This window comes from Eublepharis macularius, chromosome 1 (assembly GCF_028583425.1).
Source record: "Eublepharis macularius isolate TG4126 chromosome 1, MPM_Emac_v1.0, whole genome shotgun sequence".
Lineage (NCBI taxonomy): Eukaryota > Metazoa > Chordata > Lepidosauria > Squamata > Eublepharidae > Eublepharis > Eublepharis macularius.
The window spans coordinates 250,253,671-250,277,259 of record NC_072790.1 but is presented as its reverse complement, the minus strand read 5'-3'; the positions used below and the strand labels follow the sequence as shown (position 1 = coordinate 250,277,259).

The 23,589-nt window shown below is 45.2% G+C and overlaps 1 protein-coding gene across 2 annotated transcripts; it reads right to left on the bottom strand.

Annotated features, from left to right (window-relative positions):
• On the bottom strand, positions 1-17,331 carry LOC129330642 (acyl-coenzyme A thioesterase THEM4-like). 2 transcript variants are annotated; one of them, XM_054980771.1, is made up of 7 exons: positions 17,291-17,331; positions 12,533-12,751; positions 9,753-9,912; positions 8,652-8,820; positions 3,200-3,310; positions 2,619-2,743; positions 1-757 (listed from the first exon to the last, which is right to left on the bottom strand). In XM_054980771.1, exons 2-7 carry the CDS (start codon positions 12,659-12,661, stop codon positions 699-701), a joined length of 753 nt encoding a protein of 250 aa, XP_054836746.1. In that variant the 5' UTR covers positions 12,662-12,751; positions 17,291-17,331; the 3' UTR covers positions 1-698. The 2 variants fall into 2 exon arrangements, with proteins under 2 accessions (XP_054836746.1, XP_054836754.1); XM_054980779.1 differs by lacking the exon at positions 17,291-17,331 and adding an exon at positions 15,542-15,627.
• Between the last annotated feature and the right edge of the window lie 6,258 nt (positions 17,332-23,589).

The window sequence follows — 23,589 nt, the reverse complement described above, 5'->3', positions numbered from 1 at the left end:
TTTGTCTTTCAAGCATCAAAGTTAACTTTTTACCCATCCCGGAAGAAAGCAGATCAGGAGAAAAACGTTGAACAAACAAAAATACTGTTTGGCCCAAACCACTTTTGGGGTTGAGAGCTGTGAGTTCATTCCACGAACGGCAGCATTTCCTCCCCTGACTTCTTTTCAAGCTTCTTGCAATAGGGGAAAGCTCCTTACACCAAAGTAAGTGAAACGGATAAAGTCTTTGTATGCAAAAGGCACCCGGACTTCTGAGAGCCATCTGCTTGGATACAAGCCTTGTCCAGAAGGCTGAAAAAAACAGTGTCGCTTCCTGGAGAGGAACCCCATCTCTGAAGAAGACAAAAGCACTGGCATTCAAACGGAGGTAGATGCTATGGGGTTAGAGAGACGCTCCACAATCAGCTTGCCTATCAGCAGGAGAGCACCTACCTGGACGTGCGCCACGTGCAAAAAGTGGCAGTTGAATTCCAGCACCGCTCACTTCTGTAACAGAGAACAGTTCCTAGCTAGTACGAACTGGACGGATGCCAGGAAGAGGCACAGGCAGTTGGGATCCAAGAGGGCTCCTTCGCCAAAACATGCAGGGTTAGATTACGAAGGTCTTATGCAAGGAGATGGATACTGACAGAGAACTTGATTGGCTCCGTTTCAAACAACCTGTTCCCGGCGAAGATCCTCAGGTGCGGTTGGGTGGGTTACTCGGAGCAATCTGGTTGCTGAGGAGATGTCTGTGGAACTACCTGGATAAACAGTGCTAAAATCAGGGAGAAGGGGTGGGGGGAGAAAAGAAAAAGGAAGCGATTCAGCCAGGAGAGTCTGATGTCCTGGGAGCTACAAGTGGGGGAGAATGCATTAGGAAGCCTGTTGACTGGAAACAGATACTCAGAATGCTTTTTGCCAGTTTTGAAATAACTTGTTTGACTTCCGACTCCTTTCTAGTTGCAATTCAAAGTGCTGTCTCTTAGCTTTAAAGGCCAAATTGGTTTCAAAGCAGGCACTTGAAGGAACATCTGCTCCTTTAAAAAGCTGTCCCAGTACTCAAGATCTTCAGGGTTCATACCTCCCGTTCCTCCCGTAATTTGTACCTCCCGTTCCTCTGTCAGAAAGGTGGGTCAATGTTCCCTCTAAGTTGTGCAGTGTTGTGAGCCAAAACAAAAAAACTTCGTGAGCCAAACAGCAACCTGCATTAAAGTTTTGATAGTGCCTTTGTAATGATTCCAAGTAAATGTGTGCATGTGTCTTTAAATGCTTGGTTTGAGCTATGTGAAGAGTGGGGGTGAAAGAGGGAAGAGTGAGTGATATGATTGCTTGATGACTGAGAGTGTGGGCAGAGTGAATGCAGTTTGAGACTGACAGGGCAAAGAGCAAAGAGGCAGTCAGAAGAAAGCAGGCTGGCTGTGTGCTGCCTATTGAAGTATTCATGAGAGAAATATAACCTGTGTGGAACCTGAACTGAGCATGTTTGTGAAAGGACACTCAGTCAGGGAAAGAGAGGCCAGCTGTGTGCTGCCTGAGCAGGTTTAATAGTTCTGTGAATAGGAGTCAGAGAAAGAGAGGCCAGCTGTGTGCTGCCTGAGGAGTTTAAGCATTTCTGTGAAATATTGAATTAGAGGAAGAGGCTAACTGTGTGTGAAGCCTTAGAAGAGATCTGTGTGAATGAGTTTATAGGAAGTAACTTTAAGAACCGAGAACTACGTTTATGAAACCGATACGCTTCTTGACTAAATAAAAGTTTATTCTGTTTTGTTATATCCCAGAGTAGTTGTCATTGCTTTATCCCATTCCTATCCTCAGGGCCACATAGAACCACGAAGGAGCCTGAGATGCTTAAGCACGTTACCAAAGGGAAAACTTAAATAAAATATCTTGCAATAATAAATTCTTAGTGGCAGCAAACTACCCAGAGGGCGTTAAGGGAAAGATTAAAAGAAATATCTACTCAAAGAAAGTAAAAGTCATAACAGCCTTCTTTTTAAAAAAAAATTATTTCAGTCTACAAACATACAAGCTTACAATATAAACTAATCGGGTAATGTGCTTTAATTTAACTTCTGTTTTCTTCCTTCCTCTGTTTTCCAGAACTTGAAAACATTGTCAATATTAATATTATTCCCATTAGACATGCGCAGTTTAATTCTCATTTCCACACAGACTCATCCAGAGTTTTTAAATTACATCCTCTGCACGGTCAAGTTAAATGAAGCCTGCTGTCAATGGGATATACTGTACACTTTATTAAGCCCTGTTTCCAATGGACTACAGAGTTTTAATTGTGTTGAAAAAGGTGACTAATGTACTATGTGTGGAATGAAGGAATATCAGATACATCTCTTTATACTTCCATAGAAATGTAACACTCCTAATTTTAAGCAATCCACGTTATTCTGAGAGCCAGTGTAATCTACCTCACAGGACTATTGTGAAGGTTAAACAGGGGAGATGAATGTACACTGCCTTGATATCCTTGGAGGAAGGGTAGGTAAAAATGTAGTAAATAAAAATTAATTCTAGAGCATTATCACATAGAACACTATGAAATCCCTTAAGTGTAAAAAAGATAACAAACTTACACTTGGTTTATATTCAGAAAAGAAGTAAGACGACACTGTGCTTACCCGTGGCTTCCGTGTGAAGGGTCTCTCCATCAGCGCTCCGCACCTGGCCGGATATAAACAGTTTCCTCCCCTCTGTCTTGTCTAGTTTGCTGTCTACGAGGACCACCGATCCCAGTGGGACTGGGCTGTAAGGGAAAGACGTCCACTTGTTGACAAAATCTGGCTTCCTGCATCGTAAGTTGGGTCCCGTCCTCTGACCCTGGTTGGCACAGGAAAACGTGACAAACACAAGCAGCGGAGGAGAATGTTCTGGACTGGAGTTCGGCTTTAGCTAGGAACATCCTCCTAGAAGATGGGCTGCGTTCAGGATTTGCCGCTTCAGTTCCAGAGGACACTGGCCAAAGCTCTGTTGGAGCTGGAACCTCTCCACTGGAAGCCTAAAAGCTACAAAATGTATTCCTTTCTTTCTCACAGACCACTTTTCTCTCCAGAGAGAGCACAGCTGGCTTTCGCTGTTCAGAGTGCTGAGGAGGGAAATCAAGAAAGCCTAGTAAAGCAGCTTTCCCCTCACCCCCTTTCGCTTGGTCTGACCCCAAGACTCGCTGTGCAGAACATGGAGGCCAGCCCAAAACCATCCTTACTTTTTGTAGTTTATGGTCAGGTTAGCGGTCATCACTCTGCCCCCAAAGACGACGGCACAGCCCCCAAAGGTGCTGTCGAGAATGGTTGCGATGCAGCCCCCGTGGGCAAACCTGGAAGGCAAAACGTAATAAATAAAAAGGGACGGCCAAGGGCATTTCTTCACAGATGCTGTGGGAAAGGCAAAAATGGGTGCCAGGAACCTGTTCTGCAGCGTCGCTTTCATTTCTGCTCGGTCATCTAGAGGCTTTTCACAGCCTTCGGAGGTTCAGTTAGTCTGATTAGCTGAGGCAGGTTCATTGCGCTTCCTGAGGGGCTTTATTATGCCCTCCCTTGCTCAGTGTCTCGAGACAGGTGTTCCTGATCCTCCCATTTGCAGCTGCCCCCCTCTGTCTATCCTCAATTATGCTTGTGGCTGCATTCAGTACGCACCCTTCAGGAAAGGGTTTCTCATATCAATTTCTAAGCACAGCATAGCGTATAATAAGTACAGCTGCATTTCCCTTAGCGGCAAGCTTGCCGAGTAAGCATATCTATTGTCCCGGGCTGTCCCTACTGCAGGCAGCGGGTTTGCCCCAGCGCTACCAGTGTCTAGTGTACATTCGTGTATCTCCAATGTTAGCTCTTTGTGTACTACAATAGTACCCGAGAAATTCCCTAAGATTGCATCAGGATAGTAAAGGCACATAAAATGCTCTGGTTCATTAAATCCATTTCCATCACCTTGGATTCAGCCCAAGACTTCAATTACTGGGACTGCATTCTGTTCAAGAACAGGGACCTAAACTGCAGGCTCAGAGCTGGCAGAAAGGATGGGGGCTGAACAGGGCTTTTTTTCTGAGAAAAGAAACTCAGTGGGTTGCCCTTGGAGAAAATAGTCACATGGCTGGTGGCCCCGCCCCCTGATCTCCAGGCAGAGGGGAGCTGAGATTGCCCTCCGCACTGCTCAGCGGCGCGGAGGGCCATCTCAACTCCCCTCTGCCTGGAGATCAGGGGGCGGGGCCACCAGCCACGTGACCGTTTTCAAGAGGTTCCAGAACTCTGTTCCCCTGCGTTCCCCCTGAAAAAAAGCCCTGGGGTTGAAGAGAGGAACCATCAAACTCCCAGCACAGAGCACACCAGTTCTGAGTTTTGCTGATGGTACTGGCAGAAGGAGGACACTGGATTACCACCACGCACCCGACTGCCAGATCGCACTCAGAGGGAACGGAGACTAAGACCCTAATGGCTGGAATATAAATTCTTTCTTTGGGGGCAGGAAGTGTGAAATGACAGTCAGGTGGGAGGACTCCCCCCAGTAGATTATAGGCTCTCAGGACACAAGAAGAATCTCTCTCTTGCTATTATTTTTCCGTCTTCGTTCTTGGATGGACCCAAGCCAGGGTGGACTGAGCTCGAATCTCCATCTTGTTCACACAGTCAGGGACAGTAGAGAGAAGGCCACCCACGAGAACTTTAAACTACTGCAATGTCAGGTGCAGCTAGCCTGCCCCGTTTTAATATCATTGGGACAAGAACTGGGGGTAGGGAAAGGGGAATGAGTGCTTTCTCCTTTTCTCTGCTCCCTGCTTAGCCCAAATTCTGAAACATGTATATTCTTTTATTCAATTATTAAACTGTTTTAATATTTTACTTTCTTATATTTTGAACTAGGTATTTATTTTATTTATTTATGTCATTTATATTCCGCCTTTCTCACTGAAACTCAAGGCGGATTACATAGTGTGAGATTAATACAATCAGTGGCAAGGTCAAGGGCAGGCGTTTCCATACAACATCAAGAACATTTCCATAAACTATGTCATGGGGTAAATGAATACAAGTTTACAAAGAGATCGCATTAGCAAGGATCCAATACAGGGTTGAAGAATTGCTGAAACAGATCATAATCAATTCTAGCACTCCATTTGAAAAGTTTAATGGCAGTTTGAATGCTGAATTAACAGCTCTGCCTACGGTTCTCCAGATGGGAACACAACAACAAGGGAAAAAGCCCGGATAGTGGAAACTGTAAACAGCAAGTCCGGGAATACATAGTAAACCAACAGTTTGTTTTTCTTTTTTTCATATAAACACTGTATTAGTGCAAAAGTGCACAGTGCAAATGAATAAATATATTATACAATAAATACAATCAAATTTCTTGTTTCTTCTGTCCAAGTCGTTATGGGATAATGACAATGTCCAAAGGAAATGTTGTAAAAACCCACAATGGGGTTTTTGGTCCGTGTTATCATAAGTATGTTCGTTATGTACTGAAGTTGGGAAGAATATTATCGGTAGTCACATTGGAGCAATTAGCAAATTGGTGACCATCCAGTTTTAACTGTGCCCAGGAAGAAGTATGATCTATACGAAACGGGAATTGTATAACATGCACGCATAATCCTGTCGGCACATGTGGATTTTCCTTCAGCTTGGACTGGGGTCACCTCCTTTTCTAACATTGTGACTCTCCATTTGTGTATTGCTGAGTCCCCATTGTGGGGTTTTACAACATTTCCTTTGGACATTGTCATTATCCCATAACGACTTGGACAGAAGAAACAAGAAATTTGATTGTATTTATTGTATAATATATTTATTCATTTGCACTTCGCACTTTTGCACTAATACAGTGTTTATATGAAAAAAAGAAAAACGAACTGTTGGTTTACTATGTATTCCCGGACTTGCTGTTTACACGTTTTCCAGATGGGGCCTAGAGATTTCCCTGAACTACAACTGATCTCCAGACTACACAAAGCAGGACCCCCTGGAGAAAATGGCTCCTTCGGAGGCCACATGCTGAAGTCCCTCCCATCTCCCAACCCCACCTTCCCTAGGCTTCTCCTCCCCAAATCTCCAGGGGTTTCACCACCTGGTGTTGACAACCCTGCCTCCTGCCCCAAAAGTGGCAGTGATGTTCGATGAACCAACAGTCTCAGAGACCACCATTCCCGGGCAAACTGTTGGCAACATTAGATTGATAAATGTCATACCCCACCTTTCTCCTTAGCAGGGTCCAGACAGGCTTAGATTGTTCTTTCCGCTTAATCCTCTCAACCACCCTCTGAGAATGTGTGCCCGGTCCAAGGTCAGCCAGTAACTTTCAGTGGCAAAGTAGCGATCGGACCCCGGGCCCCACAGATCCAGGTCAGACATTCTATCAACTAAGCCACACTGGCTTGGATAGCTCAGGGATTTTTGCTGGTTTAAAATGTCTCTGATATTCACTGTACTGACCCACACTGTGCAATCCACCTTAAGTCTGAGAAAGGTGGACTGCAATATATGTAAATAAATAAATAAAAGATCCCCCTGGGATCTGTACAGATCTCACACGTATACCATGGCACAGAGACTGATTCTGTGAACAGCAGAACCTCCAAACCTTTTGTGACTGGACTCAGCCCCCACGGCAGCAATTTTGTTCCGGCTCTCACAACCTGTTCTCAGAACAGGTTTCAGTGAGACTGGGGGCCTCTGGTCTACCTGGGCCAGATAAAGGTAAACCCAGAACAGTATTCTTTGCAAAAAAATACCTGCAAACCAAGAAGTGCTATTAGGTAACGTACCTGAAATTCGACAAGTTTTCTTCTACAGGATTGTGATCTATTCATCCCTATTGTTGATCACTCGGTATTACCAAGGCTCTGTATTAATGATGTGTAGGTGAGCTCAGACAGAATCAATGGCAAATAAGGGATGCAGTAAAATGGGGATAGATCAAGATGGGTAGTAGCCCTGTTAGTCTGTCTGTAGCAGCAGAAAAGAGCAAGAGCTCAGCAGCAGCTGTAAGACTAACAAAATTTGTGGTAGGGTATGGGCTTTCGTGAGCCACAGATCTTGCTCTTCTCTTCGGTAAAATGGGGGTGCTTCATAAAGGGAATTGGGTTATAGTTTATTGCATGCGTTCTCTTCTTTTTACCGGGTGGTTTTCTAATTGTAATGCAGTTTTTACATTGTTTATTAAGGTCGCAGCTTACAATGCTTTCCTTCCATTGTTTTTGAATGCTGTAATCCACCTTGGGTCTCAGCACGAAATACAGGCTACAAATGAAGTAATTAATATTAATTAAATTAATAAAATTAATTAATATTAGACCTGGGAATGCCAATAAAAGGTTGCTGACTGACTGACTATTAGACCTGGTACCAACATTGAGAACGGCCCCCTCGGGGATATTTTTCTCTCCCCTTCTCTCACCACCTTCCTGCATTATAATTCGCTGTATTTACTTTTATATACGTACTTTTAGCTCTGGTTTTGAAACTGGTTTTATGATGTGTTTTTCTTACATTGGTTTAACTGTTAGCTGCCTTGATGGCCCTGACTGGGTAGAAAGGCAGGGTATGTAACGTACATACAAACATAAATTTACTTCAAATGTTATTATAAAAGTTTGAAGTAAATAAATAAAAATGTATTGTCGAAGGCTTTCACGGCCGGAGAACAATGGTTGTTGTGGGTTTTCCGGGCTGTATTGCCGTGGTCTTGGCATTATAGTTCCTGACGTTTCGCCAGCAGCTGTGGCTGGCATCTTCAGAGGTGTAGCACCAAAAGACAGAGATCTCTCAGTGTCACAGTGTGGAAAAGATGTTGACAGGTAATTTATATCTACTCAGGAAGGTGGGGTTGGGCTGAGTCATCCTGTAAGAGTTTCCCAGGGTGTGGAATGCTAATGGCGGGAGGCTTCACTGTATCCTGAGGAGGTTCTTTTGCATATGGATTGGTACTTGATGTGCTAATCTTCTCTGCAGGGCTATTGTCAAGGATAGAATGTTAATAAATAAAATAGGAGCTCCGTGGTTCTGAGGGGTAAGCGGCAGTACTGCAGCCCAAGCTCTGCTCACAACCTGAGTTAGATCCTGGCGGAAGCCGGGTTCAGGTAGCCGGCTCAAGGTTGACTCGACTTTCCATCCTTCCGAGGTGGGTAAAATGAGTACACAGTTTCCTAGGGGTAAAGTGTAGATGACTGGGGAAGGCAATGGCAAACCACCCTATAACAAAAGTCTACCAATAAAACGTTGTGATGTGACATCCCCCCATGGGTGAGTAATGACTCGGTGCTTGCACAGGGGGCTACCTTTACCTTACCTAAATAAATGGTATAAGGTAGCTCTGTATGCTCACACTATTTGTTTCATTGCCACCTTCCTTCCTTCTTGGAATTCAAGGTGGTATACATAGGTAACTTCCTATCAGCCTCTTATCCAGATACTGGCCAGACCGGACTTTCTAGATTCAGATATATGTGACTTCAACCATAATCTGGGCATGAATTCACTGAGACTGAATTAATGGAAATGGAAATCCTTTGGTGGACTAGGGCCCAGGCTAAGCCAAGGCTCATTCCCACAGATACCCCATTGTGAAGTTGTTACTGAAACGTGACAGGTTAGAAATATAACCTGGCCTGCCCACTCAGCCACCCATACAAATAGGGAGCTTCAAGATTTACCAAGCCTTACCCTGGTGGTCCTTCCAGATAGGGACCCGGCTGGAACACACACACAACCCTTTTCTCTGAAGAGTTCACGAACATAACGTACTCAAATCCCTTTCCTTCAACATCCATGTTTCGGAGGAATAGCCTGGTTTCTCTGTTTATCTTCTCCTTGTGTTCTTGCCGCATCCTTTCTGTGGAGGCAGTAAGAAGAGAGAATAGTGCTGTGTAGTGGCTAGAGAGCAGGCCTAGCATCTGGAAAACATGGGTTCGAATTACCCATGCGCCTGTTTGGCATAGTGGTTAAGAGTGGTAGAACTCTAATCTGGAGAGCCAGATTTGATTCCCCACTCCTCCGCCTGGGTCAGTCACAGCTCTTTCAGAGCTCTCTCAGTTCCATGCACATCACAGCGTGATTGTCGAGAGGATAACGATAACACACTTTGTAAAATGCTCTGAGTGGGCATTAAGTTGACCTAAGGGTGGTATATATAAACCAAACATTATTAACCACTTTGCCACTAAACTCAGGGAATACTGTGGGTCAGCCACACTCCCTCTGCCATCTCACGGAGATAAAATAAGGAAGAATTAACTGTGCATGACTGCTGCTCCAAGCTGCTGAGAAGACGGGCAAGACAGAACTGTACTAGATAGACAGAGCGGCAAAGGCTCAATACAGAGTCAGCTGTTGAAATCACCCTTCTGGACTTTCTGTGATTGCTCTGACTTGTAAAGTTATTACTGATTGTTACAGCTGCCTCAGGTATGTCGTTTGATATGTTGGGAGGGGGGGTGGGAAACCCGGGACAATTGCCTACTGAAATAACGGTCACAAATTTTTAAGATTAACAGTGAAAACCCGTAAGCATATGAGAAACGCTACAAAGATATTGTAATAGATTTTGTTTTTAATCATATTGTATATGATTAAAAACAAAATCTATTACATGCTATTGTGAAGCCAGGAAATCCCCACCCCTTCTTCTACCAAGGGAAATGGCATCTTGATGGAAGAACTGCCTGGTTTGATAGGTGCTTAGAAAGATTGTTACACTGTTCTGAATGAGGCAGATCAGATTTTAACCAGGACGGAAAAGGGTGTGTGGAAATCGAAGACCCTTGCCTGGCATATGTTCCACAATGTGCCTGTACGAAGGTAATCTTTTCCACGTCCCATCTCTGGACATCGCCATGAACTTGTTGTACTGAGTCATCATGTCCTGGCTCCAGGTAGCGTTGGGGAGAGCGTAATCCTTCGCCTGCTTGGACTGACAGAAGCAAGCCTAAAGATAAACATGGGGGCGGGGGGAGGGAGAAAGTAAGTGAGAGCACTAACAAGAGCTGGACATGGAGGGGAAAGAGGGCCAAGGCTCTGTACACATGACTGCACCAGGGCTTTTTTTCAGCTGGAATGCAGTGGAACGGAGTTCCGGCACCTCTTGAAAATGGTCACATGGCTGGTGGCCCCGCTCCCTGATCTCCAGACAGAGGGGAGTTCAGATTGACCTCTGTGCCACTCCTAGGGTGATTTAAACTTTAAACTTTTCACCAAGGGTGATTTAAACTTTAACCCCCCCCCTTTTCCAGCTGACCCAAAGTGACGTCATTGTGCGGTCCCGAGTTCCACAACTGAGTTCCACCACCTCTTTTCCCAGAAAAAACACCTTGGACAGCACCTTATACCGAATCAGACCATTTATCCATTACAGTTAATATTTTCTACTCAGGCTGGTCTCAGGCAGACATCTTTCACATCACTTACTGCCTGGTCCTTTTAGATGGAAATGCCAGGGACCGAACCTGGGACCTTCTGCACGCCAAGCAGATGCTCTGACACTCAGCCACGGCCCCTCCCTGTACAGCAAAGTCTTACTTTCTTTATAACAGTTTGGTTAGGAGTGGTAGGACTCTAATCGGGATAACCAGGTTTGATTCCCCACTCCTCTGTCACAGCTCTCTCAGAGCTCTCTCAGCCCCACCCACCTCACAGGGTGTTTTGTTGTGGGGATAATAATGACATACTTTGTAAACTGCTCTGAGTGAGTATTAAGTTGTCCGGAAGGGTGGTATATAAATCAAATGTTATTATAATTATTATTAACAGATTCATCCGGTCTCCCTTTCCTCCCCCTCCACCAGAGGCTCTGCAGTACTTCAGAATTCCTGTGTATCAAGACACGAAACTGTGTGGCTTGAGGTCAATACTGTTTTTCAGCCTTAGTCAGAATTTCTATTAACATTTTATTAATCTTTAGTGTGTGTGTGGGGGAATTATGGTGTAGCGATCAGCGAGTCAGACTAAGATCTGAGAGACAAGATTTGTGTCCCCACTCTGCCAATGGAGCTTGCTGGGTGACTGAGGGGGAATTTTAAACCAACACTCTTAGCCAGTTGTATATTTCCCCACTTCACTACTAGTCTGAGAAAACAACTCAAGGCATAAACTTGGGAATCATCGGGGAAAAGGGTTTATTTGCAATAAGCCTTGATGCAATCAGGCTTTGGTATCTGAATGCCTAAAGAGAAGCAATGACACCTGCATTTTATACCTTACAGTCACCATAGAAAAAATTGTTTACAGAACTTTATGAGATCTTATGAACTGCAAACAAATAAGTCAAAGTACATGACCTTCTGGACAGTGGAGACTGACAGGTTACAGCCAGCAATTAAAAGAACATTGTAAGAATAACATATCTAGAAGAAAGATCAGTGTGGACTTTAGTGCCAATATTATTAAGATTCTCGGATGTGAATGTATTACTGTCGAGATTCTCGGATGTGAACACGTTGTTACTGTGATTCTTGATGGCACATGCAATATTGCCGTAATTTGCACTATGCACTTTAGAAGTTAGTATTGTGACTATAGTATAGTGTTACTTAGATTAAAAACATTTGGAATAATTTTGCACGGTGCACTTTAAGGATATCATTGTATCCGCGGTTTTCTTTTGTCTTACTGGTCAGCATCTCCCGCGGTGCCCTTTTGTCAGCTATTAATTTCAAAACAACTGGGAAAGAATCCTCAAGGCTGGGAGTGAATATCTCCGGATATAAGCAAGTTTTAACTCTCAGGATATAGTGGAAGTACCTGGACCCTTTTCATGGCCACTATAGTAGAATGTCATGATAATTAGTGCAAGAACAAAAAATACAAAACACAGGGTATAAAGAAGCATTTTCTCACAGACTTTAAGCAGCCCTGATCAATGAGTTTGAATTGTATAGAGGGGCTATCCCAAAATTCTCTAACAGTGACCTTGGACCAGTCACACTGCTCAACCTAACCTAGCTCATAGGGTGCTTGCGGGGATAAAATGCAGAGAAAAGGAGAACTGTGGAGCCACCTTGGGTCACCACTGCAGAGAAAAGTGGGGTAAAAACGAAGTAAATTTTTTAAAAAATGTACACCTAAACAGAATGATGATTCAAACCATCAACAAGATTGATTATGTTTCCCCCATACCAATAACATAATAAAGCATGCGTGTGCACACAAGCATAATGTACAGATGCATTTTAGAAGCATAAGCAGTGTGTGGAAATTATGGTTGCATACTCATGCCCGGATCCAAATCTTCCTTTAAAAAAACCTCCCGTCTTACATTCTCTGCGAGTCCTTTGTTCATTCTCCATAAATCTTTTTTTTTTTTTAAAAAATGTGAGTTACGGGCAGTGCACCCCACAAGAGCCTTATGCGATGTGTGAAGAAGCACTTCCTTTCACCCACCATGAATTTAAGGTTTATCCTTTCCAGTGCAAGTATGTTAAATTGGCTGGCAATTGGTCCACAACAGACCGACAAAAGAAAGCAGGTTGCAATATCACTTCGTATTTTTTAAAAAAATCAAACCCTCCCGCCCCCTTTACTACTTTTGATTGTCCCTCCCCAATACTTACTGTGGCATTGGCAGCTGGTTTAAGGGCGGAGGGCAGCAAGGGTCTCCGGCCCACTGCCGCTTGAGGACCGCATGTGGGAGATATCCGGCAGGCCAGCCCTGCCACCATCCGAATGGAGCTCCTCAGCATCGTAGAGACTTCAGAGTAGCAGTCTCCAGGGGACAAGCTTCTGCCTAGTCACAGTGCAGCTAGTGGGAATGCTGTCATGGGATGACATGCCTGCCAAGAAAAAAAAACCCCACCAGCCTACTCAGGTTTTTTCAAAGGAACTGCAGTTTGGCAAAAGGCTCCTCCTTCTGAATTCATCTTGCCTGGCCAGCAGCAATGTGCTTGTTAGAATAAGCCTTGATAGGTTTTCTTTGGCTCTAGGAGCTGGCCCCCCAAACTGAAGAGCCAGACTCCTTTTTTTTTCAGCCTCATCTGATTATGACCAGCAAGTGGGAGTGGACACAGGCCACAGTCCTGGAGGTGTTTTGCCATCTTCTAGGCATGGAGCAGTCGAGGGGGAGATAGTTGTGAATTTCCTGCACTGTGCAGAGGGTTGGATTAGATGACCCTAGCCTAGAAGTCCCTTCCAACCCTATTATTCCAACGCGAGGAGGGAATCCCAACCCTTTGTCGTCAAGTGTCAACGCACACGCACGGGTTACGAACTTAAATGGTTTTATTTATCTTCTTCATACACGTAAGGAATCTCTACTCACAATTCTTCTAAATAACGAAAGGAGAGAGTGCATCTTTCATGCATAAAGGATCTTGATGGAGCTTTGTAGACCCAGTGAATGGGGTGAAAAAAGAGAGATGACTTGCTCCTCTCCCTGCTGAGGTGTGAATGAACGAAAGAGGAAATTGCCTTAACAAGTTTTGGCGGGCTTTAAATGCCCCAGGAACTGAACCTGTGGGGTAAGGCACTACAGCTCCCAAGATGCACTTCTCTTAAAACTATAGGCATACATTCTAGTCTGGTACATATTGATTAATATAGTCAGCTTGCTGCTGGAACAGTACACCTATGATTCTATGAGCCACTGGGAACAGCAGTAGCCCAACGAAGGCCATACTATGCATTTGTCAAAATACTAAGCTCCATGGCAACCTGGTGCCTGGGATTTGTCAACCCTTATTTTAAGATATGTGGCCCAAAAGCTGAACTTTAATAAAATGAGGAATAGTAACAAAAAGCTCCAGCGTTACTAACAAGTACATGGAGTGAAAGAAGAGCAGATAAAGGCAAGGTCTTTAAATGCCACGAGTGTACTCACTCCGATTCCAGCTGCCCTGCCAAACCCTAAAATGTAGCACCAGGACTCTGGTTTCAGAATTCCTGCTTCTTGGTGTCACATCCAATCAATTAGTGACTGCAACTTAACCCGGGGGCAGAGGGGCAAAACAGAGATAATGAACAATAGGCATGTAACCAATTAATGCCACAGTGGGCTTTGTGGGGAACACAAATCAGTGAGGTTAAGAAGCAAGCAACTTGCCCGCCAGCCCAGGGAACACCCATGGCCAGTGCCAAAGGGGGCAAACTAAAGCCTCCCTCCATTTGCCATGCCCACTGTGACAACTCCACACCAATTTCTGACAGCAGGGGACACAGCCCTGTTTCCAGATGATTTGCGGTTACTATGCATCTTTGATTTTGTTAGCTGCTTTGAACACACTATGGGAGAGATGTACATGTAATAAACCAATACAATGATGCTGTCGGCCATGAGCACTGGAGATTACAAAAGAAGAATGAGTGGCAAACCTTCAAGCTTCTAAGGAAGGTAGCTTCTAGGCTAGGGTTGGAAAGGCAATCTTCTTGAAGCTGGGTGGTTTGGTCAGCAGGTAGAGGGGAGACCTTTTAGGATTCCAATACGTGAACCTTGAGGGTCACAATGGAAACCATAAAGGGCAAAAAGTAAAAAAATAAAGAATATACTTTCCTTGTTGCTCAACTTTACTTCAGTTCTACAGTTTGAGACCTCAACCTGGCCCTACATGAGAAGTTCCCAATCGCCTGCCAGCCAAGTGATGTCCCCAGAGCACAGCCCTAAAAATAAACCCATGGCGGTTACCAGCTCCTAAAAACCATTATCAGCACATGTGTACCCCAGAAAGGCTTTTTTTGCCTAAGAAACAAATAGAAACCAGGAACAAAGCTTTTGGTAAAGCTTATGTTTTTATAGAAATGCAAACTTCCCACAGACGATCAATTAGGCCAGCCTTAGATTTCACCATTTAAAAAAGGGCTAAGTAAGTAGATCTAAATGCAGTGTAACAATAATAGTATTTGATTTATATACTGCCCTTCAGGACAACTTAATGTCCACTCAGAGCGGTTTATAGTGTGCTATTATTATCCTCGTGACATTACTCCTATGAGGTGGATGGGGTTGAGAGAGCTCTGAGAGAGCTGTGACTGACCCAAGGTCACCCAGCTGGCTTCTAGTGGAAGAGGAAGGAATCAAACCCAGTTCTCTAGATTATAGAGTCCTGCCGCTCTTAACCACTACACCAAAGTGGCTCTCTTTCTACTTTTATGCTACTCAATTTTTTTAAAAAATTACAGACATTTTTTGGATTTGTGTTTTTTGGACAGACCATAACCGATTCATTGCCCCTTGCTGTAAAAAACACTAGATGTAAATTGAAACTAGTACTCTTTGAAGGTGCTAAGTATCTAGCACAGAAAGCAGGCTTGAAGACAGCTTGCTGGTAACACCATGTGCTGAGGAATCCCCATCCCCCAAATCATTTAAAAAATATTAAGAATCTAAGAAAAGCCTGCTGGGTTAGAGCACTCTTCAATTTACCTTAGAATCCTAAACAGAGTTACTCCAGTCTAAGCCCATTGATGGTCCCCTCCTCTATGAATCTCTCCAACCCTTTGGAAATCACTGCCTCCACCGTGTCAGTCATGAACTTTCCCTGCAACCTTTTTGGGAAAAGAAAGAAAGGTTCTCGCTTTCCACTACCTCCCCTAATTTTATTTACCTCCATTATGCTCCCCCTTACTCGTACCTTTCCTAAAATGTATTTACAAGATTTCCATGCTGCCTCCTCAAATTCCAGCTCAAGGCAACTTCCTATTAGATCCGAAACTATGGGCACCTTAAAGACAAAATAAAATTTCTTTTACAGGGTTATCAGCTTCAAAGCTTCCTTCGTCAGATAGAGAAAGAAAACTGGAAAGGAGGAGATTTGGGATCCTGGGGTGGGCTGTGTTTGGGGAGGGGAAAGACCTCAGCCAGGTATAATGTCATAGAGTCCACCTTCCAAGGCAGCCATTTTCTCCAGGGGAACTGATCTCTATGGCCTAGAAATTAATAGGGTTACCAACCTCCAGGTGGTGGTTGAAGATCTCCCAGAATTACAACATCTCCAGAGATCAGTTCCCCTGGAGAAAACGGCTGCCCAGGAAGGTGGACTCTATGACATTATGCCTCATTGAGGTCCCCTCCCCTTCCCAAACCCCACCAACTCCAGGCTCTACCCCCATATCTCCAGGAATTTCCTAACCCAGAGCTGGCAACCCTGGCTTAGCTGTAGTTCTGAAAGATCTCCAACCATCCACTGGAGGTCGGCAAACCTAACTTGAACTTTGTTCTCCTTGTGATAGATACCTGAAGAAGTGAGGTATGACTCAAAAGCTCATACCCTACCATAAATGTTGTTACAGGAGCCTTATAGGAGCCACTGGGATCTTGCTCTTTTCTACTGTTACAGACAAACTAACATGGCTACACATTTTGTTCTTCTTCTGCTATGACTACTACAGACCCACCTAATTAAAAGAATAAGCTAACCTTATAAAGACAAAACAAGCCATGGGGCGTAAACAACATTAAACTATCCATAGAACCGACTCCAGTTCAGAGGAGAACATTAATTTTTAAAAGCTGGAAAATTATACATGTTAATATATTTTAAAGATGGGTGGCTGTGTTAGTCTGTCTGTAGCAGTAGAAAAGAGCAAGAGTTCAGTAGCCCCTATAAGACTAAGGAAATTTGTGGTAGAGTAGGAGCTTTTGTGAGTCACAGCTCACATCTTCAGATACTGTTAGAATGTGAGTCCATCAGTCCTTATGTTTTGGAGATTGGCGTGATTTCAGAAGCCGAAGGATAATAGCAGCTAAATGACAATCACCAGTGAATAATAGCAGGCATGACTGGAAGTGGTGTGGAGAAATCAGCGTTGGTAACCAGACAAGAAGCCTAAGCCTCCATTCACTTTGGTTCCCTCTGGGAGGTTAGAGAGACTGCTGAATTACATTCAGCGAATGAAGCTCAAGACAATGCATCCTCCTGGACTGAATCGAGACCTGGACTTCCTGTCTCAATACCAATGCTGATTTCTCCACACCCACCACCCCTCTGCATACCCCACCCTATCCAATCAGGCTTGCCACTGTCATTCACCGGCTATTGTCATTCGGCTTCTGCAATCGCTCCAAGATATAAGAGGAGATGGACTCACATTCTAGCTGTATCTGAAGAAGTGAGCTATTGCTCACGAAAGCTCCCACCCTACCACCAAATACATTTTGAAATAACGTCCAGGCAGAGACCCGCATCACTCAAACGCTTGCAGGGGATCCTAATAAAAGGGGTCACCGGAGGGGGGGGTCCAGCCCAACCTCCCCTAAAGGGTCCTGCCACTTCCGTTTCCCCCCTCAAATGGCCTCCCTTCGGCCCCTCTCCCCCTCAGAGTGCCCTCTGACCTCCGACCCCTAGCCCCCAGAGGCCTTGCTGGCACGTTCTTTCCCTCACCTTCAAACGCCACGGGAACCGGCTTCTGGTTTCCGTTTCCGGGGTCGTGCCAACCGAAGGGGCGGGACCTCTGTACTCAGCGCATGCGTATTACGCATTTCGGGTCCCTCGAGAGGTTTCCCCCGTAACGCCCTCGTCGCCATGGCAACACGAGTGCCGAGGTTCCGATAGGTTGGCTCTTTGTCTTGAAAGCGGCGGCCTTTTATTGGTAGGATTGTTTTTTTCCTCTCTGTCAATCAAAGTATAGCGTCCAGTATTATGCGTGTGTGACGGGCCGTCAAGTCGCCTCCGGCCTATGGCGACCTTCTGCATGAAAGCGTTCCAAAACGCCCTAGCATAACAGACTTGCTTAGCGTCCAATAGGATGTCTCCTTTTCTCCCCGCCTCTTCACATCCCTCCGTGATTGGTCAGTCCTCTCTTTTCTCCCGCCCTTGCTTCTAATCTTTAACTCTGATTGGGTCAGAAGCACGTCAGTCTAATGGCCTATTGGCTCAGAGCGTTACCCTACTCTGATTGGTGCCGGTTTAATAGACCGCTGAAGCGCCTGACTCTGATTGGGGCACGCAAATGGTTGGTCTGCGCATGCTCTTCAGTTCGATGGGGGGGGGGGAGGGGGGCTTGGTTTTCTGCACGTTCTCAGATGCGCTCTTGCTTTGTGTATACGATTGTACAGCTAGATCTGCATGCCATGTGTTGCTCGTTCTGTTTGCAAAGGTTCCCATAATTCAAGGGAAAGGGCGGTGATAGCCACTCGCAGGCTCTCTCTTGCGCGCTTCCTCTTATTTATTAAAACATGGCTTACAGGCGGGGTTGCCAGCCTCCAGGTGGTGACTGGAGATCTGGAATGACAATTGACCTCCAGGCTGCAGAGATCAGCTCCTCTTGAGCAAACACCTGATTTAGAAGGTAGAGTGTGGCGTGGCAGCCTGCTGAGGTTCTTCCCCAAACTCCAGGCTTCACTCCCCAAATCTCCAGGAATTTCCCAACCTGGAGCTGGCAACCCTAAAACTGGGAATCACAATACCCCCCCACCCCCAGTTCCCCTTGTCCCCCAGGTGGAGCTCAGGCTGGCATGCTTCTTCCTTTCTCCCTGGCAACACCCTTTGCGGAAGGTTGAGAGGGAAGGACCCGTCACCCAGTAAGCTTCGTAACAGCAAGGCGACCAGAAGATCAGAACTTGAGTCTCCCTGGGTTTCATCCAGCACTTACCACAACGCTACACTTTTGCTGCCAGCAGTTAAGCATTTCCTAGCAACATCCTCAACACCGTGATTGGGGACGGAGTGACAGGCTTTGCCAACCTCCAGGTGGCGCCTGGAGATCTGGAACTAGAGAGCATGGCTGCTTTGGACTCTGTGGCATTATATGGCGCTGAGGCCTGACCCCTTTCCCAAATCCGGCTTCTCACAAACCTCCAGGAATATCCCAAAGCAAAGCTGGCAATCCTAACAGCAACCTACATTTTTGTGTTCTCTGTGCGTTTTGCAAGCCACAGTCAGGACTGCAGTCGGGTGGGGGCTTGGAGTGATGTGTCTGCAGGGGGAGCAATTCTAGGATTTTATGGGTTGGGAAATTCATGGAGATTTGTGGGGGAGGGTGGAACAAGGGGAGGGCAGAGTTTGGGGAGGAGAGGGGCGTCAGTTCAGCTGGGTATAATGCTACAGAGTATACCCTGCAAAGCCCCCCATTTTCTTCAGGGGCGTTGATCTCTGTAGCCCAGTTGTAATTCTGGGAAATCTCCCGGTCCCACCTGGAGGTTGGCAGTCCTACCTACTCAACTGTTTCTCAAATTCCAGACTACCTTCTTTGCTTCTTAGAAATGAAGGAGTTCAGAGGCTACATCTGATTTTTAGGCACCCTATAACAACTTTGCCTCCTCCCCAAACTTTCTACCTTCAAAGAACATTTCAATGTGGACCAACCGGCACATTGCAAGGATTCTGGGATGTAGGGGCACACTACATTCAAGATGGGTACCAGCTAGGCCTTTCATTCTGTCTTACAATATTCTCCCCTTTCCATCGTATTCTCACAACAGCATTACCTTGAGAAGGAGGTTAGGCTGAAAGCATGTAACTGCCTAAAGCCACCCACCAAGTCTCCATGGTAGAGTGGGAATTCGAATCCTGGGCTCCCAGATCCTCATCTAACGCTCTAACCACTATGCTACACTGGCTGTCTTTAACAGAGCTCCCCACGCCCAATGAGCATGCATTGTGGAGTTAGTTCAGCGCAGCAGTAGACTGTCCCAGAAAACTGGCTCTTTTCAATCATAGATCCAAAGGAGTTAGCTGTGTTAGCCTGTCATCGCAAAATAGTAAAAAGTCCAGTAGCACCTTTAAGACTAACCAACATTATTGTAGCATAAGCTTTCGAGAACCACAGCTCCTTTCGTCATCTCTATGCATCTGACAAAGAGAGCTGTGGCTCTCGAAAGCTTATGCTACTGGACTCTTTACTGTTTTCAGTTAGGAGACTTGCCCAAGAGGTTTGAAGAGGGAGCAAGATGCTTTGCTTCCATCCCAACACAAGAGGGAGGGAGTGTTCCAGGAGCTTCAGCTGGCCTGCCTTTTCTTCCAACCTGATTTCTGACTGGTATTTGCAATGCATTTATGGAAGATGGCAAGGAGCCACAGACCTCATTAGAGAGAAATGCGATCAAAGGCTGGCAAAAGAGGAGAAGGAATTAGAACACTGTGTAACAGCGGCATGAAGCTTTCCCTGGGAGGATTGCTTTTAAAATGTTCTGCTCAGCAATTATGCCTGCACTCAGGGCCTGGTCCTTGCCAAAGGGGTATAGACCGTGCCTGAACTTCAGGCTGCTAGCAGAAGGGGGAGGGAAGTTTTGCCTTCCTAGAATTCTACTCCATGTAAGAAACAAATTCCCTGCACATAGAAAAATAGCATGTAAGGAAAGAGGCAAAGCTAAAACTCTGTTGTTGGATATGCTAGTTTGAAGGGGATTGGGGAGGCGCATACAGGCACAGCACCTCCCTTTATTGTAGCATTGTGGAGGGAGAAGCAGAACCATCCAAAATTCTTTCCATGCGTTTCTTAAAAGGGACATCAACCGGCTCTAGAGACGCTTCCCATCAACCTTCCAATATTTCGTATTTGTTTAGCATTTTCAGTTTTTCATTACATGATGCACACAGATTAGGGTTGCCAACTTTGGGCTGATATGTTCCTGGAAATTTGGGAGTAGAGCCTGGGAAGGGCAGCTTTTAGGGAGAGGAGGGACTTTGGTGGGGTATAACACAACACTGAGTCCACCCTCCAAAGCAGCTGTTTTCTCCAGAGGATCTGATGTCTTTAGGCTGGAGATCAGCTATAATTCTAGGGGAGCTCAAGGCTCCACCTGGAGGCTGGCAACCGTAATACCTTTGTTATCATATGCAATATTTCAAATCATCCTTACCAAAAAAAAATGTAAATTGGTGGGTGTTATAATTAAGGGAGTTGGGGAGGTCTGTGGCTGAGAGGGAATAGCTTGCTAAAGACACCTTATGACTTCTGGATTTCTGCATAAATCATGCAAACCAAGGCATTGTGTGTCCCTTTTGTTGTTGATGTTTGACTTTTGAAGCTTTAAAAAAATTCTTTAGTCTTCTGCTGAGGCCTATTTTCTGATCGCTGGAAACGCAATTCAATTCAGTGCTTCTTCAGGGCAGATGTTGCCCATGCAGAGTGTTCAAGAAAATCTTGGGAATCTTGAGGACTAGAAACTTCGCTCTTGATTTTTTTAAAAAAAGAGAGAGATGAGATGTCTGCCATTTCTCTGCACTAGTTCTGCTACATCAATGTAGTCTTGTCTGCTCACGTTTCTGGCACGTAACCTTCCTAATTTCATTATTGAACACTAAGGAGAGTTCTGACTTGGATAGCCCAGGTGAGTCTGATCTCAGAAGCTAAGCAGGGTCGGCCTTGGTTAGCAATTGGATGGGAGGCCTGCGACGAAGACCAGGCCTGCAGAGGCAGGCAATGGCAAGCCACCTCTGCTAGTCTCTTTTCATGAAAACCCCACCAGGGGTCGCCACAAGTCAGTTGTGACTTGAGGGCATGACACACACACAAGGAACGTGTATGGATTTGAATTCATTATAGGTGCAGGAAGGATTTTCTGAATTGTTAAATTGCATAAGCTGCTATTGTGGCTTGGGATCGAGCTAGGAAGGGCGGAGAGCTTCTCAAGGTGACTCTGCCCAGGCGATCCACATTCCTATCCGCTCCCCAGGAGCCACGGCCCTGGGGTCATTTCTGGCCATTGCCAAGTTACTTCCTTATAGACAACGTGTTTTCGGCGCGGTAGGGAGTTGGTGGCCGAAAGACTCAGTCGAGGTTTCATCTGGCAGTGGATTCAGGATGGATGAAAGAACGGGCTTCTTCACGCAATTCACAATCGTGGAGCTCACCCTGACAGGATGGGACAACGGCTACTAGAAAATTAGATGGTTTTTTAAAAAAGGTTCAGAGACTAGGGAAACTCCATGTTATTGGAACTTCTGTCCTGCTCTTCTGAACAGGGCTGCCATGAACCGCCAGCCCCCTCCCCGTTTCTCTCTGCTCCCTTCCTGCATTCATAAAAACACACACACATTATTTATTTTATTATTTCATTTTACTTCTTTTGTAACCTGCCTTTCTCCCCAGCTGAGGACCCAAAGCGGCTTACGGCATTCTCTTCCATTTTCCTTCTCACCCCATGAGGTTGTTTGATGATTGTATGCTGCTAGTATCCTCAACTTTGCCTGCCTATGAACGTTGGTGTGTATTTCCCCCCCCCATTTTTAAAATTTAAATATGCTTCCTAAACAGTTACAAATTCAAAAAATATAATTGTTGTATAATAATATTGAATGAGTTTCCTTCGAAATGGTTTGCATATAGTGATTTCAAATAAGATTTCTTACAGCTAAGCGCTCCGTCATAGATTGGAAATAACTAAGTATTATTATAATATGTAGCCTCTGTAAAACAGTTAACGATAGTAGTATAAGAAAGAAAACAGAAGAAAAGATTTTGTTACTGTTATTGAAACCCTTATAAACCATGCTAATATAATCCCTCTTTCCTTTCCCTCCCTCGCACCCTCCTCCCAATTACCGAACCTTTTTCTCGACCTCCCCCCTCTCTTGTATTTCCTAAAATAACAATTCTTCTAATAGTAAATTTCTATAATATTTAAACAGTATTGTAAACGTTGGTGTGCAGGGCTTTTTTTCAGCTGGAACGCAGTGGAATGGAGTTCTGGCACCTCTTGAAAATGGTCACATGGCTGGTGGCCCCGCCCCCTGATCTCCAGACAGAGGGGAGTTGAGATTGCCCTCCGTGCCGCTCAGCGGCACGGAAGGCAATCTCAACTCCCCTCTGTCTGGAGATCAGGGGGCGGGGCCACCAGCCATGTGACCATTTTCTCCGAGGGCAACCCACTGAGTTCCACCACCTCTTTGCCCAGAAAAAAGCCCTGTTGGTGTGTATTGATGGGAGTGGAATTTCCTGCTGGTTTTCTTGGAGACATCTGGCAGACCGCTGCTGAAAATAAAATTCTGGGTTAAATGGACCAATAGTTTGATCCTGCATCAGTTCTTGTATTCTTAGCTCGGTCTGTCAGCAGCTTTTCACCATCATAGAGAAACATGGAAACTCCGTGTTCAAAGGCAGTATACCTCAGGATGCCAGCTGTAAGGGGAAGGCTTTTTGGGGCTTCTTTCATTAAAACTGTTAACCCCGCGTTAAATGATGGGGAGGTAGCAGGAGTGTGTGTGGGCATTGCCAACTCGCACGCAAAAGCGCACCCAATTCCAGATCAGTATTCCAGGCGGAAGGACCGATCCGATTAGATTTTTTATTTTCTGGCACAGCAACGCGACACTTGTTGCTTATCCTCTTGTGATTTCTCCTTCCTTTTCATTCAACTTTGCGTTAGCATTTTTATTTAGGAAGATTGGCAGCCAGCAACCTGTCCAGTCTCCTTAAAAAAATAGGGGGGGAAAGAGGGCCATCCTCTCCCTATTTCCCTTCTTGTGAAGGAAAATCAAACATCTGGCCTTACCTTTCTGTGCACTTTTAAGCACAATGCAAGGACAGGTTGGTATTTGATGGTAGAGGCATCTAAGTGGCCATTGTGAAGAACAGGATTCTGGAAGATGGACCTTATCCAGAAGTTTCAGGTAAGCAGTCATGTTTCTCTGCAGTGGAACAGCAGAATTTGAGTCCAGTGGCACCTGAGAGGCCAACAAGATTTTCAGGGTACCAGCTTTTGAGAGTCAACGCTCCCTTCTTCAGATAAGTATCTGAC

What these genes read in the sequence shown, in the direction of transcription:
- LOC129330642 (XM_054980771.1), bottom strand. Translation starts at nt 12,661, where the DNA reads ATGCTGAGGAGCTCCATTCGGATGGTGGCAGGGCTGGCCTGCCGGATA. An exon ending in CATTGTGGAACATATGCCAG is followed by an intron (nt 8,821 to 9,752) that starts GCAAGGGTCTTC and finishes CTGCCTCCACAG; the next exon opens with AAAGGATGCGGCAAGAACAC. An exon ending in CTGACCATAAACTACAAAAA is followed by an intron (nt 2,744 to 3,199) that starts GTAAGGATGGTT and finishes TTTCCCTTACAG; the next exon opens with CCCAGTCCCACTGGGATCGG.